General features: G+C 53.2%; 5 protein-coding genes and 1 non-coding gene across 6 annotated transcripts; 3 read left to right on the top strand and 3 right to left on the bottom strand.

The window, feature by feature from the left end:
* Window positions 1–4,145: 4,145 nt before the first annotated feature.
* DICSQDRAFT_157106 (uncharacterized protein) lies at window positions 4,146–5,331 on the top strand (the record flags this gene model as incomplete). Its single annotated transcript, XM_007369322.1, has 2 exons — window positions 4,146–5,000; window positions 5,057–5,331. 2 exons carry the CDS (start codon window positions 4,146–4,148, stop codon window positions 5,309–5,311), a joined length of 1,110 nt encoding a protein of 369 aa, XP_007369384.1. The 3' UTR covers window positions 5,312–5,331.
* Window positions 5,332–5,905: 574 nt separating this feature from the next.
* On the top strand, window positions 5,906–6,872 carry DICSQDRAFT_149486 (NAD(P)-binding protein; the record flags this gene model as incomplete). Its single annotated transcript, XM_007369321.1, has 4 exons — window positions 5,906–5,947; window positions 6,046–6,388; window positions 6,451–6,509; window positions 6,609–6,872. 4 exons carry the CDS (start codon window positions 5,906–5,908, stop codon window positions 6,870–6,872), a joined length of 708 nt encoding a protein of 235 aa, XP_007369383.1.
* A 354-nt stretch (window positions 6,873–7,226) lies between these two features.
* DICSQDRAFT_t158 lies at window positions 7,227–7,298 on the bottom strand. Its single transcript has one exon. It is a non-coding gene; the product is annotated as a tRNA-Glu (tRNA).
* Window positions 7,299–7,413: 115 nt separating this feature from the next.
* DICSQDRAFT_139932 (clathrin coat assembly protein ap17) lies at window positions 7,414–8,318 on the top strand. The gene is made up of 6 exons (XM_007369320.1): window positions 7,414–7,523; window positions 7,577–7,636; window positions 7,698–7,769; window positions 7,834–7,954; window positions 8,035–8,087; window positions 8,140–8,318. The coding sequence occupies exons 1-6, from the start codon at window positions 7,500–7,502 to the stop codon at window positions 8,239–8,241; spliced, it is 432 nt and encodes a 143-aa protein (XP_007369382.1). The 5' UTR covers window positions 7,414–7,499; the 3' UTR covers window positions 8,242–8,318.
* Window positions 8,319–10,919: 2,601 nt separating this feature from the next.
* DICSQDRAFT_173506 (uncharacterized protein) lies at window positions 10,920–11,805 on the bottom strand (the record flags this gene model as incomplete). The annotated part of the gene is made up of 5 exons (XM_007369319.1): window positions 10,920–10,936; window positions 11,016–11,235; window positions 11,289–11,327; window positions 11,385–11,639; window positions 11,701–11,805. The coding sequence occupies 5 exons, from the start codon at window positions 11,803–11,805 to the stop codon at window positions 10,920–10,922; spliced, it is 636 nt and encodes a 211-aa protein (XP_007369381.1).
* Window positions 11,806–12,277: 472 nt separating this feature from the next.
* DICSQDRAFT_91594 (uncharacterized protein) lies at window positions 12,278–13,929 on the bottom strand. The gene is made up of 4 exons (XM_007369318.1): window positions 13,659–13,929; window positions 13,544–13,608; window positions 13,430–13,479; window positions 12,278–13,165 (listed from the first exon to the last, which is right to left on the bottom strand). Exons 1-4 carry the CDS (start codon window positions 13,794–13,796, stop codon window positions 12,726–12,728), a joined length of 693 nt encoding a protein of 230 aa, XP_007369380.1. The 5' UTR covers window positions 13,797–13,929; the 3' UTR covers window positions 12,278–12,725.
* Between the last annotated feature and the right edge of the window lie 7 nt (window positions 13,930–13,936).

The raw sequence follows: 13,936 nt of genomic DNA, 5'->3' as shown, positions 1-13,936 counted from the left end.
TTCTCTGTGCGACTGTGCATCCTGGGAATGTACTGTATAGTACTACGTAGCCACAGATGTACAGTAGTATATATAGGGGACCTCTGTACCCCCAATCTACAGTTCAGTTCACTCGAACATCTCCTCTCATCGCTCTAACAAGCCTCTTACAACCAACAACCCTTCTAGGTGAGTTGCAGGCTATCCGCTGTCGTTGCCACCCGTGGGAGAGGCCTTCGCCCCCCCGGGTTCAACAATGATGATGTCCTGGGAACGAGTCGAATTATTGTTGTTGTAAGTGACCATAGCACGATACGTCCGGCAGCTAGTGGCAGGAACCTATCGCCGCGCCAGCGTCAAATGGTCCGCCTAAAGGGGCACCACCACAATGCCCGACACGACGTGCGGACGAAGTAGACTACATAGTGCACGGAGAATGTGAGATGCATCGGGATGTACGCGAAACCGCCGCCTATTGCCTCCGAAGTGTACACATCGGCTATTAAATACTCGTGCACAAGCTCTCAGCCGACCTGACCGCAGGAAACCACCTGCCTTGAGCCTAGCCGGCGCAGCATGCACTCTGTACACGGACAGCGCTTTAGCTAGAGGCCTGCGGGACAACTTGCCTACATAGGTGACTCGTTTATATCGTACGGTGGTGCTGTCGTCTCACGCGTGACCGCGAATGTGCCGCCATCCGTCCGGTATGGTAGGGAAGTCTTACAAGATGATCCTACCTGCCATGCGGGTCGCGGATATGAGGTCAGAAGCATCTACTCTCCGGTTCCCAAAGACCGGTACGTGTCTCGAAATTTACTCACATGGTCAAACAAGCCCCAGAGTTGCGTCTCGCCAAGCCTAAATCTCAGCACGCTAGTTTCCCTTGCAAACGGGGGCCACCTCACTGCTCAGGAGGCCGTGGAGGGAAAGACGACAATGCAGGCGATACAGAGAGTGAGCTTCTGTTATGACAAGGCAGTCACGGTGCGTCCCACCCAATCATGTAGACACGAAGGCTAGCGGCTGCGAGGTAGGTTGATCGACTCATGAAGTCGGACCTTCAAGGAAGTTCATCGCCTCTGAATTAAGAGCGCGAACTTACACCTATGTCCCCGGAGGTTGCTAAGTACTGTAAGCTGTTGAAGTTCGCGAGGGAGCGGTAAGAACGATAACACAGTATATTGCTTTCGGCTGAGCTCTGCAAACGCATGAGGAACAAGTGGCGTACAGCGAGAGGCAGATGTACTTACAAGCTGACTAAGCATATCCATAACGGGACATGTACCTACGAGACTGTCCAATCCTGAATTGCAACATAAGCTAAACGTAGCTTGCAATGAGGCTATTCTCGTCCCCTTCGTGAAGCCCGACAATCCAGAAACGGCGATGAGCTGGGCCAAGAGCCTACGCAATCATGCTCAGACTTCCTCAGCAGGGGGCGCATTGATGCTGTGGGAAGCCTTGACTTGCACCCCTGTGAGTGTGACTATGATTCTTCTTGCATTGTGGGTCGGGGCCGTTCATACAAGATGCATGATTCAGGTAGAGTGTGGTTTCGGATGTCGGAGTATTAGTAGAGCAAATGAGACGAAACACAACCGTCGCGCCGTGACCGCAAAGTCTCCTGGTCGTTGAGCGAGTATGTGACACGTCACCGCATTATGTAACAGAGTCACGACCTAGATCTCTTGCAGATCTTGTCGTCTCACCGCTGCCAGCGAGACTCGACGCCCACCATCAACCTCTTCCCCACAATCTATCTTACCATCTTGTTAAAGTGTCAATCGTCGCATCATACTGAGCAGTATGTCACCTGGGCGTAGTCAGTTGACGTGTTTTCCTGATATCGCATCGCGTGGTAGATTCGTGGGTGTACATAAACTGCTCGAGGATATGGGGTGCTGCAAGTCGTGTGTCCGCCTCGTTACAAACTTGGGTATGACTGGTGTGATTGAATTGTGTCATCAACTCGTGCAATGGTTGATTGGGCTCTGGAAAGTGGGTGAGTCGTTCCAGAGAGCATGCGAACCGTCGTTCCTTACATCCATCAACCCTCGTCTGTTTACTTCAGGACAAGACTACCTAGTCATCCTACACCGGACGGAACGGGCTGTTGACCTAGCCGTGAATGAGTATAAGTCTACTGAATGCATTGAATACGTAACAGAGCCAGTTTTATAGAGTCGTAGAGAGACGATAGTCACGGTGACGTACTGACCCTCGTCTCATCGTTTTATCCAAAATGCAGGACACCACTGCGTTTCTCCGTGCGACTATCTGACGGGTTTGGGTGCGCAGAGGAGGCCGAGGGTCATTGGCTTAGACGCAGATCTCCTGGTGTGGGGTAACTTCCGTGATCGAACCTCAATCGAACAGAGTCTCGCAGGATTATGGGAAGCATCGAGGTACGTTGCCCCCACGTGAGTGTAGGTATGTGCGTCTACATCTCTCTTAGTCGAAGCATGCTATGCTGACTACTACGTTAGTGACTAACTGCACTCATGTAGCTGTTGTTGACGCCTCAGATGTGGCGGAGCACAAACTCACCTCGAGCTTTCCCGAGGATGCGGTATCTCATGAGAGTCGGAATCACATTCCGCCTACAAGCATAGAGTTGGTGTCCCACACTCCCCCATCTTCCTTGGGGTCAGAAGTGACAGATGACCCTCGCATTGGAGACTCCTCGAATCGTCGATATGCGCACGTCTCTTTGGGGTGGAAGCAGAATCGCCGAATGAGCGTCTAGTGCCTACGAAAGGGGATATCTCGGTACGTTCCCTTACCTGCTCCCATTACCCTACTATCAACGTCGGAGCTCACCGCGCTTACGTCCGGGAAAAAGCACACATCAAGGTGTTACGTCGTTTTCAATCCGTCGGCTGGTATCATCGGTGCCGGATACTTGAGGGATTTCTCCATCAGAGAAGCTCCCAATGTTGCGCAGTATGCCGGTGAATGGCTCCTCGGCATTTTTGGGAAGCTATACTTCCGGGGATTCTCAGGGTTTGGTCTGGCCGCCGACAACGTTCAGATACGAGACGCGAAGGTCCGCTCACCGTCGGTGCTCCGTCTTGCTTCGCAAGTATTGCGGGTGACAATGTTGCATTGCAAATCTCAGGTGTGTACTCCTTGCTCTCCGACTGTCGTTCGGAAATAATCTGTCCATAACAACGCTGCAGGGGGCCGTGGAAATTGAGAGGCCGAGTTGCTGAACTGCGTCGCCACCTAAAGTCCGGACTAGCCGGGTGTGCCGAACAGTCCGAGCGCACGCGAGAGCCACGAGGCTCACGTGGCCGAACCCAACCAACCAGAATAGAAACGGTATAGGGTCCGACACGCAAACACCTTCTACTCCGCCGGCAGGGAAGGGAATGCGATATCTAGTCGAGCAGCGCGAAGGCCCCTCCCTTTCCGTCCTGTAAGTCGCACCGTAACATCCCAACAATTATGGCTGTAGTGATGTAAGTGACCGGTCGGCGTAACTCCAGGGGTGACATCAGACCCATTTCCCCTCAATCTGATAGGTCAGCCGCGGCGCTGCAGAATGAATAAAGAGCGCGCTCAAGGTTCTTTGCCGTGGCCTCAGCTCGTGGATTCTCTGGCACATCTCTCTGCTACTCTGTTCAGGCGCGGAGCCTCCACTTGCCGTTCCTCCGACAGTTATCCGGAGGGTGGCTTGGTTGCGGTGCAGTGGAGAAAAGTATGACTTCATTGTGCCATCTAGTCGGCGATCTACGCAGTCCATTCACGAGCTAAATTCGTCGGGTACCAGGAAGGAACTGGGTGTCCGTACCACTTGCAACTGGACTGTGCTCTGTGGACGCGTCTCTCCTTCGAGCATACGCTTTACATTTGTCAAGTGTGCCGCAAGCGATCTCGTACTTACCTCACGGCAAGTCTCTTGCATCATGATTTGCAACATGCACCTAAATGGAACATAGACTGCTTACGATAGTGACGAACCCTCCAACACCTCGCGATTCTGTACGGATTATAGGTAAGAACCCTTGGATTGCTGTAAGCTTTGCACTTCTGATGAGATTGCTTTGATAGCCTTCTGCGGCTCTCATTCCTGACGGGATCTTACAGACACGGCCTCGGGGTACGGGTGTCCGATTTACGAGCTAGCAGCATGCTAACGACTGACCAAGTTCTACCCATCCATGGCATTACCCCCAGACGCCTGCAGTCTCATCGCCGAATATGTCGCTGACTCGAGATCAACCCTCGTTAATCTATGTACGGTTTCTAAACAATTTCAAGTCGCAGCAGAACGGGCGATCTACAATACCCTCTATCTCAGGGGACACGACACGACGATCTCCGTATGCGATGTTCTCAGCCGCACCCCGCGTGTGGCAATGCTCGTCACCGCGCTCTCAGTCTACGACGCAGAAGACAGTGACGATGAGTCGGACTTCCAGCCCGAGGACGGGTACTGGCAGGTCCTCCACCAGGCTCTTAAGCGCACGGCGTACCTTCGATCCCTCGATCTATACTTCAATACTGGAGATCCGCCGGACAGGGCTTGGATACTCGACGAATGCAAGTTTCAATTACGAACCTTCCACTGTGGCCTCGTCTGGGATGACCATCTCGCTACCTTTCTTTCCACTCAACCTTATCTTTCCGACCTTTTCATCGCCGACTACCCAGAGTCCGCAGCCGAGGTCATGGCGCCCCCCATCATACCTTCCGATTCGACGTTTCTGCCAAAGCTCAGTATCCTCGAATGCACCTTCTCTGAGGCAGCTGTCTCCTTGGTGCCCGGCCGACCAGTTTGTCGAGTCAAGACGTGCTTTACGCGGAGCAAACTCGAAGAAAAGCGAGAGGAGCTGAATTCGATCGTCTCGGCATTGCGGCGCTCGAAGAAGCGGTTTCGAGCGATAGACATCGCTGACTCTTTGTATACCGCAGAGTTCTCCATGGAACTCCTGTCGACGGTGACATCGGACGCACAATTCTGTGTGGACCTCCGGTACGTTGGCACACTAGTCTTGCCTGTCGACGGCCGCCAGGTAGGTCAGGATAATCTGACATCTCAAGGCGAGCGATGCGTTGATTGAGCTCCTAGCGTTTAGAATTCTACACAATGCTGATGCGTCTGCGTCGCCTACGATGCCTGGAGTTGGATGTCTCCGACTGGGATCCTGCTCCAACTCACCTTGCGGCTCTGCGTGCACTCACCTACGAGCTTCGCCTCTATTGCCCCTCGATCGTGACGGTCGTCTACGTCCATGACTTCGAGCGACATCTGGTGAGGATGGTAGATCATGTGGCTATATGCGACGAAGATGCGGTTACGGATAATCTCTGGCGGGAGGTCTGAAGAGTGGCAAGTCCTAGTCGTGAGTAGTTTCACTGACTAGTGACCCTTGCTGACCAGTTTTACAAGGCTATCCTACATGCACCTCATCCTTCCCATCAATGGTTTGCCTTGTTTGATGTATTTTTAGGATGCCTCCTGCCGTATTCATCTTGCCTCAATCCTGTTTGAGCAGTCTCCCCTTCTACGACGTGACCAACATGTACTATATTCAGTGTCGTACTAATCCGCTGCATACGTCACAATGCACATGAACCTGCGAGAGGCCTTCGGAGCGAACGCAGATAGTGGACAACGTGCAGGTGGGTGCTAATAACATGGATTAGGAATGTAATGCTCCATATGCGCGCCCTTGGTGTCACTCGACGCCGCACATGGGGCCTCTTGACTCCCGTCAGCCTCGCGGCCAGGTCCTCTGCTAGTAGACCTCTTCCTGTTTTTGCAACGAGTGCAACCAGGAATAGCAAGATGTGCACCTGCAGAATGCGAACACATTGGAGACGCTCACGATAAGCAAGCCCATCCTGGGTCGCGATCGCCACATATAATGGCAGGACATCACGGTGAGTTGAGCTACGCCTGGCCTCCCCCGCTGACATGCCTCTATGCTGGAAGAAAACAGCTCCACCGTCTGGTTCAGTAGGTTTCTGCCACTCTTGCGGAGATCATCCTCGGCAAGGGCGAGGTCGTCATCGCGACTGCCCGCCAGCCAAGCACCTTGGCCGACCTTAACTCAGCAATACCCCGCCGAACGTATCCTTTTACTCCCCCTAGACGTCACTCAACCCCACCAAGTCGCCGATGCCTTCGCCAAGGCCGAAGAGAGATTTGGACGCATCGATATCGTCGTCAACAACGCGGGCATCGCAGATACTGGGAAGCTAGAGGGGATGGAAGATTCGAAAGCGCGCGGTTTACTCGAGACGAATTTCTGGGGCGCGGTGAGCGTCACAAAGGAAGCATTGAAGTGTTTCCGAGAGACCAATCCGCGGGGGATTGGTGGGCGGTTGCTGAAAATCTCGTCGTACCTAGGACTTGTAGGGCTGCCCGCATTGCCCTTCTACTGTGCGGCGAAGTTCGGTAGGTTTTCCCACTGCATACACTTTGTCTTATACCATATACGAGGTCCTCTGTTTCTACAGCACTCGAAGGGGCGACCGAAGCTCTTGCCGCAGAGCTGGATCCCGATTGGAACATCAAGGTGCGGCGTGCCTACCATCTTCCTGCCCTGACCTCATTTCATTCAATCGCTCTAGATAAGTAAATCTCATTGAACCTGGGTTTATCCGCATGCGCCAAGGCCACATGGTCTCCGGAACATCCAGCATACTCGAACCCGGCGCTTCCCGCTTCGCATGCTCGCAAGGTCGGATGGGATAACGTAGTGGCGTGGAAGGACATGAGACGCAGTGCAGAGTTGTTCTACAAGATTGCTTCAGATCCTAACCCGCCGCTGCACTTCGTGGTAGGGAAGGATGCCATCGAAGCTACCAGAAAGAAGATCACCGCGTTGGCCGCGGACATAGACTTGTATGAAGCGTGGTCTAATGGTTTGGAACAGTAAAAATCGCTCGAAGCTACGTTGAGGACGTGAAGAAAGCAGTAGAGGTCATTTATAAGCTTGCTTCCGAGCCCGAGCTACCATTGCATCTCTTACACAGGGAGGTTGCGAGAACTTACGCAAAGCAGCAGATAGCCCGGTTGACTGCTGACGTTAATGAGAAGTACAAGTCTTGGTCGGGAAACTTGAAGAAGGATGGGATGTAATAATTATAGTGCTGATTACAGAAGTAATGCACTGCAAAAATTGTCTCCTACCGACGAGGCCAGCAACCCCACTGAGAATCTCTTTGTTGGCTTGATCACTGCAAGCGGCAGCAGACTTGTATTTTGTGGGAACAAGGATCACTGGCAAAACTTCCGACACGGGGAATCGAACCCCGGGCTATCGCGTGAGAGGCGATAATGTTAGCCACTACACCATATCGGATTAAAATGAGTCAAGAGATAACATCTATGTCCTGTTTCACCAGTTACCCCTTCGCGCTGCGGGACCATTCGAAGCACTGGTACTCTCCCCAAGTCTCCCCTCGAGTGCCTTCCCCTCCTCTTGGACTGCTTGCCGTGCCGCGCTAGTTCTGATATCTCTCTGAGCGCCGCACTCATCTGTGGGAACTATAGAAGGCGAATCATGATTCGTTTCATCCTCGTGCAGGTTAGGACCTAACATCCAGGCGTGTTGTTCAACTAGCTGACTAGGAACAACAGAACCGTCAAGGCAAAACACGGCTTTCTAAATGGTACGTACCTTACGATGATGACGAGAAGGTTCGCCTTCTATGCGCGTCGTACGATCACTACCGGGACCTCATAAAGGGATCCATCTTAGGTACGGCTAAGGGGAGAGGTGCACCGGTTAGTCGCTCCGAGGGACCAGAAGTACCAGTCGAATTTCGTTGAGGTGCGTCCTCTATCCTCTATGGCGCTAGCTTGAACGGAGGTGTCAACGGGTCTGTTTTGGACAGTTCCGCAACCATAAGGTCGTCTACCGCCGCTACGCTGGCCTGTTCTTTTGCGTCTGCGTAGATGCGAACGACAACGAACTCGCGTACCTCGAGGCCATTCACCTCTTCGTAGAAGTACTTGGTACGTGACAAGAGCCACATTATAAGCAAACTTCTGTTCCTATCGCCCATGAGCGTGACTGACGGCTGCTGCCGCGGCAGACTCCTTCTTCGACAACGTTTGCGAGCTCGATCTGGTGTTCAACTTCTACAAGGTATAAAACCCGCCTTCCGTCTGCTGTCGTGCATCATCTAACTGTTCGATAGGTTTACGCCATTCTGGATGAGGTATTCCTTGCCGGAGAGATTGAAGAGACAAGTAAAGACGTTGTATTAGCAAGACTAGAGCAACTGGAGAAGCTCGAGTGACCATCGGCGACTCCATCCTACGCCTGCTGCAGTCACACATATTCTGGATCTGGATACCGCTTATCATGAATTATATCGTATGCGTCTTGCTGCCTATGTATTATTCGCTCACCTTTTGGCTCACATTCGCCTGCATTGAACTGGATCATTGAGCGAAGCCCGTCCGGCTTTCTCGGAGGGTACTACAACTGGCGGTTATCTCGTCTCTTGACTCCGAATATGATACACCACATCGACATCCTCAAATGAGCACTTCCCCTCCCACGATGTCCATCGCCTAGGGGTTTTGGCGTAGTGATCGACCACTCGCACGACGATTCAGGACTACGGGCGATCTCTGTCTGACACTGTCAATTTCTGCCGCACAGCTGCTTGTCTCTCTTTCCCATATCGATCATCTATGTCACGCTACCGGCACCATTGTGCCCGCTCACGAAGCTGGGGCGGAGGGGTGAGGTGGGACGAACGGGGAGCTATATGATACGGTGCGTCCCGTCATGAACCAGATTGCAAGGTAATGGGATACTAAGAAGTGTACTTCGCCAGTACAGCGAATGCTTGAGCGCGCTTGAATGTGTCATCGCCAAAAGGAATCCAGAAGATGGGCGGCTCCTGCGGCATGGCAGCTCGCGGGAGCCTGCACTACGATCGACTTCAGGAGGGCGGCGATGCCCAAGGTACAAGTCAAACGGACATGGAGGCAACTCGCCAAAATCGCTCGTTCAGTGGGCGGTTCATGTGCTTCTCCCTTCTCCCCTTCCACTAAACTTCTGAGCAAACGTAATGTCGATCATGAGTCGGTGCTCTCCTGGTGATAGTGAGGAGCCCCGCAATTGAGACCCTTCACCTTCCACCGTTTCTGATAGTTCGCGAAGTACAGAGCACTGGCCCTGCTTTCCTATTACTTGTTACATTCTCCCATCGGTCTCTATGTTCACTGCCCACGAGTATACTCATGTACATGGATCCTACGCTGGCATCGTAATCTTTCCAATGAGTCATGCGCGTTAAGATTCGTATCAGAAAAGCGACTTTCCCGTAGAGGGTTCATGAGGAGCATCGAGCAGATCCGCCTCAAGATTGACCGGCGACTCCGGGTGACATTGGCGGCGCGCCACCCGATTATTCACGGACGCCAATGTACTCCCACCTGTGTAGCCCATCTGAAACGTACGTCCTCTTCAGGCTTCTACTACGGGAGAATGACCATGGCTCAGTGCTCATCTTCTACCTGTGAGAAATCGATCTTCGGTCGAGTCAAATCAGCAAGCAGGTTTGGTCATTAGCCAAACTGGGACGGCGTGTGAACGCACTGGCACGACTGGTGGCAACATACTACTAAGGTTCCTTATATCACCTCTCCATTTTCCAAAGAGAAAGTTCTGCGTTTGACGAAGACGGCCCAGCAGTCATGAGCTTGCAAACGTATGCCACCCTCTTTTGAGATACAAGCCCACATCATCGATGGATCTGTGGGCGGCCTCCACGCTCAGTGGTGCCGGGCACAGGGCCTCGTTTGTCATACGGCGATTTAGAGCTGGACACTCACTTGCTATCGCTCACGGCTATATAATTGGGACGGCCAAGCCAGACGGTCTTTGAGTCAGCCGCCACCCTCGCAGCGATATCGCCTCTTGTCAGTGCTCTTGTAAGTAATGCTGCGCTACTTCGCTCAGCCGCACTGATGCACTGACTACTCATCTCCTCCTACAGTCAGACAGACACTCCCCATATGGCTGACATCAAGGAGATTGCAGGCCATCTGGCCGGCCTCGTTGACCAGCTCCCTCTCATCTACGTTACCTTCGATGCACGGGAGGCGAACTTTCGATTCGACTTCGGAGATATTGGTTGCGCTTTACACAAGCACCCCCGTTCCGCTCAAAGCATACGTCCACCCTGGCTTCATTACGAGCTCACAACCGCGAGAGGCGGAGGCCGCCATGCGGACCCGGTCCCAATCTGGCTCAAAAATCCTTCAGGTCAAGATCCTGAGCGCAACAGAGCTGCTCTAAGGAGGGCACTTGAGCTATTCCGGGATACACCCACGGCCGTCATGGTTCAAGTCAACGTTGAGGACATGTAGTGTCCCACCCACTTGTACGTCTTGTACCGTTTCAACTTTATCCCAGTGCTAAAAAGTCCATCAGCGACGGATTCGTGTAGTACCTGCGACTGACTGCTACCGGGCTACTGTCATGTAACTGCTATCCGTTTCGTCTACGTTCTGAGAGAGCCCCGCTCCGTACATTACTTGTATGTGTATTCTATGACAATCGTTGGCTACAACCCAGAGACTTCCTTATCGTACGTAGGAGGTGGTCAACCATGTAACGATCAGGAAGCCGCTAAAGGTAGGTATTCCTGCTTATCTTCCTTTCAGCACGTGCGGTTGCATGTCTCATGTGGTCGGCATTTAACAAGCTATTATGACACATAACGATTGAGTAGACTACCGACGTCAAATGCCTCGAGCAGCCGACGAGGGTTGCCTTCTAGTCGTGCGCACCACGGAGCAGATGTAATCACAATACTCCCAGGCATACACTGCCCAACGTATTGGTGCGAGTAGCTGCCTTGCCCGCCGTGCCGTTGGGCGACAACGACAGACACCTCGGCATCCTCGCTCATCACCGATCAACCACTGCGCATACTTGTCGACTATATATTGCAATGGATTATTGCGTTTGCAGCTCTGCGGTGTTGTTAGCAAATAACTTCTGTCGTGACAAATTTCACGCAACACACCTCTAAGTACAGGAGGAACAATTTACCAGCACAGTACACGTCCCAGGAGTACGGATCTAAATGTGTGATGCCCGGTGGAGGGCTGCACACAGTCTCTGGCAAAGCAACAGCGCCTTGTACGCCGGGCTTTAAGTCGAGCTTGCGCGAGCGGTCGAAGTCGATGATGTAGAGCTTGCCTGCCTTGACACGTGGGTCAAAACTCGCCTCACGATGTGTCGCGGCAAGCACATTGGAAAAACACAAATCCTGGCAAGATTTGATGAGCTTTGGCTGGTCCTGTATTCGCAGTGAAGCCGCACCATATGAGCGATGCCACGATCGTGGAGGTATGCAACTCCCTAGATGTTGGCGGACGTGAATCAGGGTGCTGCAATTCATATAATTCCTCCACTGACCTCTAGAAGCTGGTCGAACACATCGAGAACGGTGCTCAGCTTCCTGGAGGCAAGCAAGTACTCCACTGAGGTAAGATATGGCATTATTGCCAAGAAGGCGTCGGAGCGGACCATGTCGCAAGGCCCGACATGACTAGCTGGACACGCTAAGTCTCGCTGTAGGCCATCAAGAATGTCCGCTTCCTCTTTAGAAGGATCAACGATCTTGACCACTCGCTGAGGAGACGCGTCCCAGCCTGTAGCGAAAACTGTGTCCTGTTGTCGTGAGTGAGCTCGAAGAGTGACATGACAACCCGGGTGGCGGGAGCTTCCTCACCGGACGCAACGTGAGCACTAGGTGCATGTCACGACGCTGGATTTCAGGATGTTGAATGAGCCAGTAAGGTATCTGCAGGAAGTCCGGTATTTCGTCGGAAGCCATGGCGCGAAGAAGAGGTACAGTACCCAAGTGTTGAGTCGTGTTCAAGTAAGTGTTCGTGAAACCTGGAGGCACAATAATCCGACGTCCTAGTGGAGAAACGTCACGAGATAACGTCACGTGAGAGTGATCCTTCCGTGACATGTTCGATTCCGCTTCACACTCTGAACGTCTTGTCACGAGACTAGTACAGAATCCTCTGCTGCGGTCGCGCGCAGGCAAATGGACGCACCGTGCGCCTGTGGGGTGGCTGAATACCAAACCATGTCCATTTGGACCTCGCTGTCCATTTCGACGTGATTTGCCTGTACCTACTTGGGCGCGTTCCCATCTGTTGCCATATGGTGGGGGCAGGCGCACACAATTCGGTGGAAGTACTGGCACCATGCAGGGAACGCCACCGCCGCGAAGCTGTCCGTTTCCGTCAATGCTTCTCATCCGCTGTCAGTAGGCACGTGGGCCAGCTCCACAGGGAGTTTGGACTGCAGTAGATTACACGGTGCATGCGTGTCGGTCACGCAGCCCGCTGGCCGCATGTATGTATATGCAATGGGTCAACGAGACGGTGAAACGCACGATGGGGACGTACGGGCTTGGGTATCGTAACTTGTTTAGAGGAGTCGAACGTAAGACAGGTCGGACACGATGGTAGAGAAATGTCATGTGTCAAGGCAAAATCTCGTGGTGGGAATCACGCACGCATACGACGCCCCGCCCACAGTACTCGAAACACAGAAGAAGCAAGTGCGCGCGTGCGCCGTGCGAGTGTAAAGCCACCACTACCGTGTAACTACGGTGTACGTAAGGACGGCATGAGGCGTTAAGATTCGAACGGGCGAGCCAAGATGAGGTGAGGGAGACAATGACAGAATGTGAGCGACGTGCGTGTACGGATAGATATAGTGGTCGTGGTCCAAGCCAATCTAGAGGAGCAGAGGCGCGAGTCCAACGGTGAATGCACCAGAAACGATCAACGCTACGCCACTTGGAGTCCACCGCCGCGCGCTGTTTGAGACAAAGAGAGCTGCTGATTGATCGGTGACGGTAACAGTGACGTTCCGCAAGAGCTGGTTCGGAAGCATGTTGGCGGTCGAGTACACCTGGAAGAGGGGTGCGACAGGCGTGCCGTCCGCCTGGAACAGGTGGAGCTTGGGACCATCGACGGGGTCCATGAAGATTTGCCACGACATGTACATCTCCGTCGTGTTGTAGCCCTCAATAAAATTGGACTCGGCGGCACAAGGATCCTGGATTTGCTGGTAGCCGTCACCGAACGGCGTAAGCGTGATTGAGCCGTTCGGGTTCAGTGTATGTGTGCCGTGATGCCAATTCAATACACCGGTGATACAGTTCGGTGATGAACCTGGATAACAACAGTGTCAGTTGACTGTATAAAAGATGTGCCAACCAGGGCATGCGCGCGCGGTGAATTCAGTTGTCTATAATTAGACAGAGTGATGGGGTCCAGCACATTCGCCGCCAGTACGTGGGCTCACGAGCCTCCACGATCCCCATGGAACACTGCGCAACCAATGCGTGCAATTCTCAGAGCGTTCTCACGAATGTGGAGAGACCCAAGGCACAGAGCAAGTGCGTGGGCGCTAGCCATTGGAGCATGACGACGTACCGTTGCCGTTGAACCGATAGCGAGCGACCTCATAAAATCCATCGTCCGTGCTGCAAGGCAAGCACAATGCATTGAGACAAGGATCATACGGGCGATGATGATATTGATACTCACAAGGCGTACGATACGCCAGTGACGGGAGGGTAATTGAAGGTCATGTTCGCCGGGTTAGCAAAGCCCTGTGAATGGTCAATAGGCCGCCTATATGCAGCGCGACAGCACTACTCACAGCGCCAGTGATGACCTTCTTCGATCCTGAACTCCAGGTTCCAGAGATGGGCGTGACATTGTGGGCTGCGGAGTAGTCCTGAGCCAAGACGGCAGGAATGGCCGCAAGGGCCACGGCGAGAATGGAAGAAATGAACATCAAGCGGGAGGTCCTGGCTGTCTTGTGCGGTTGGCGAAGAGAGAAGATTAGGAGAAACTAAGGAAGGGCGCCAGCGAGGGCGAGGGCGAGGTCGAGGGCGAGTGCGACGACGAGTGCGACGACGAGAGCGGTGGTGGTGG

Source organism: Dichomitus squalens (genome assembly GCF_000275845.1).
Source record: "Dichomitus squalens LYAD-421 SS1 unplaced genomic scaffold DICSQscaffold_47, whole genome shotgun sequence".
Classification (NCBI taxonomy): domain Eukaryota; kingdom Fungi; phylum Basidiomycota; class Agaricomycetes; order Polyporales; family Polyporaceae; genus Dichomitus; species Dichomitus squalens.
The sequence above is the reverse complement of the archived record's forward strand: the minus strand, read 5'-3'. Positions and strand labels throughout refer to the sequence as shown.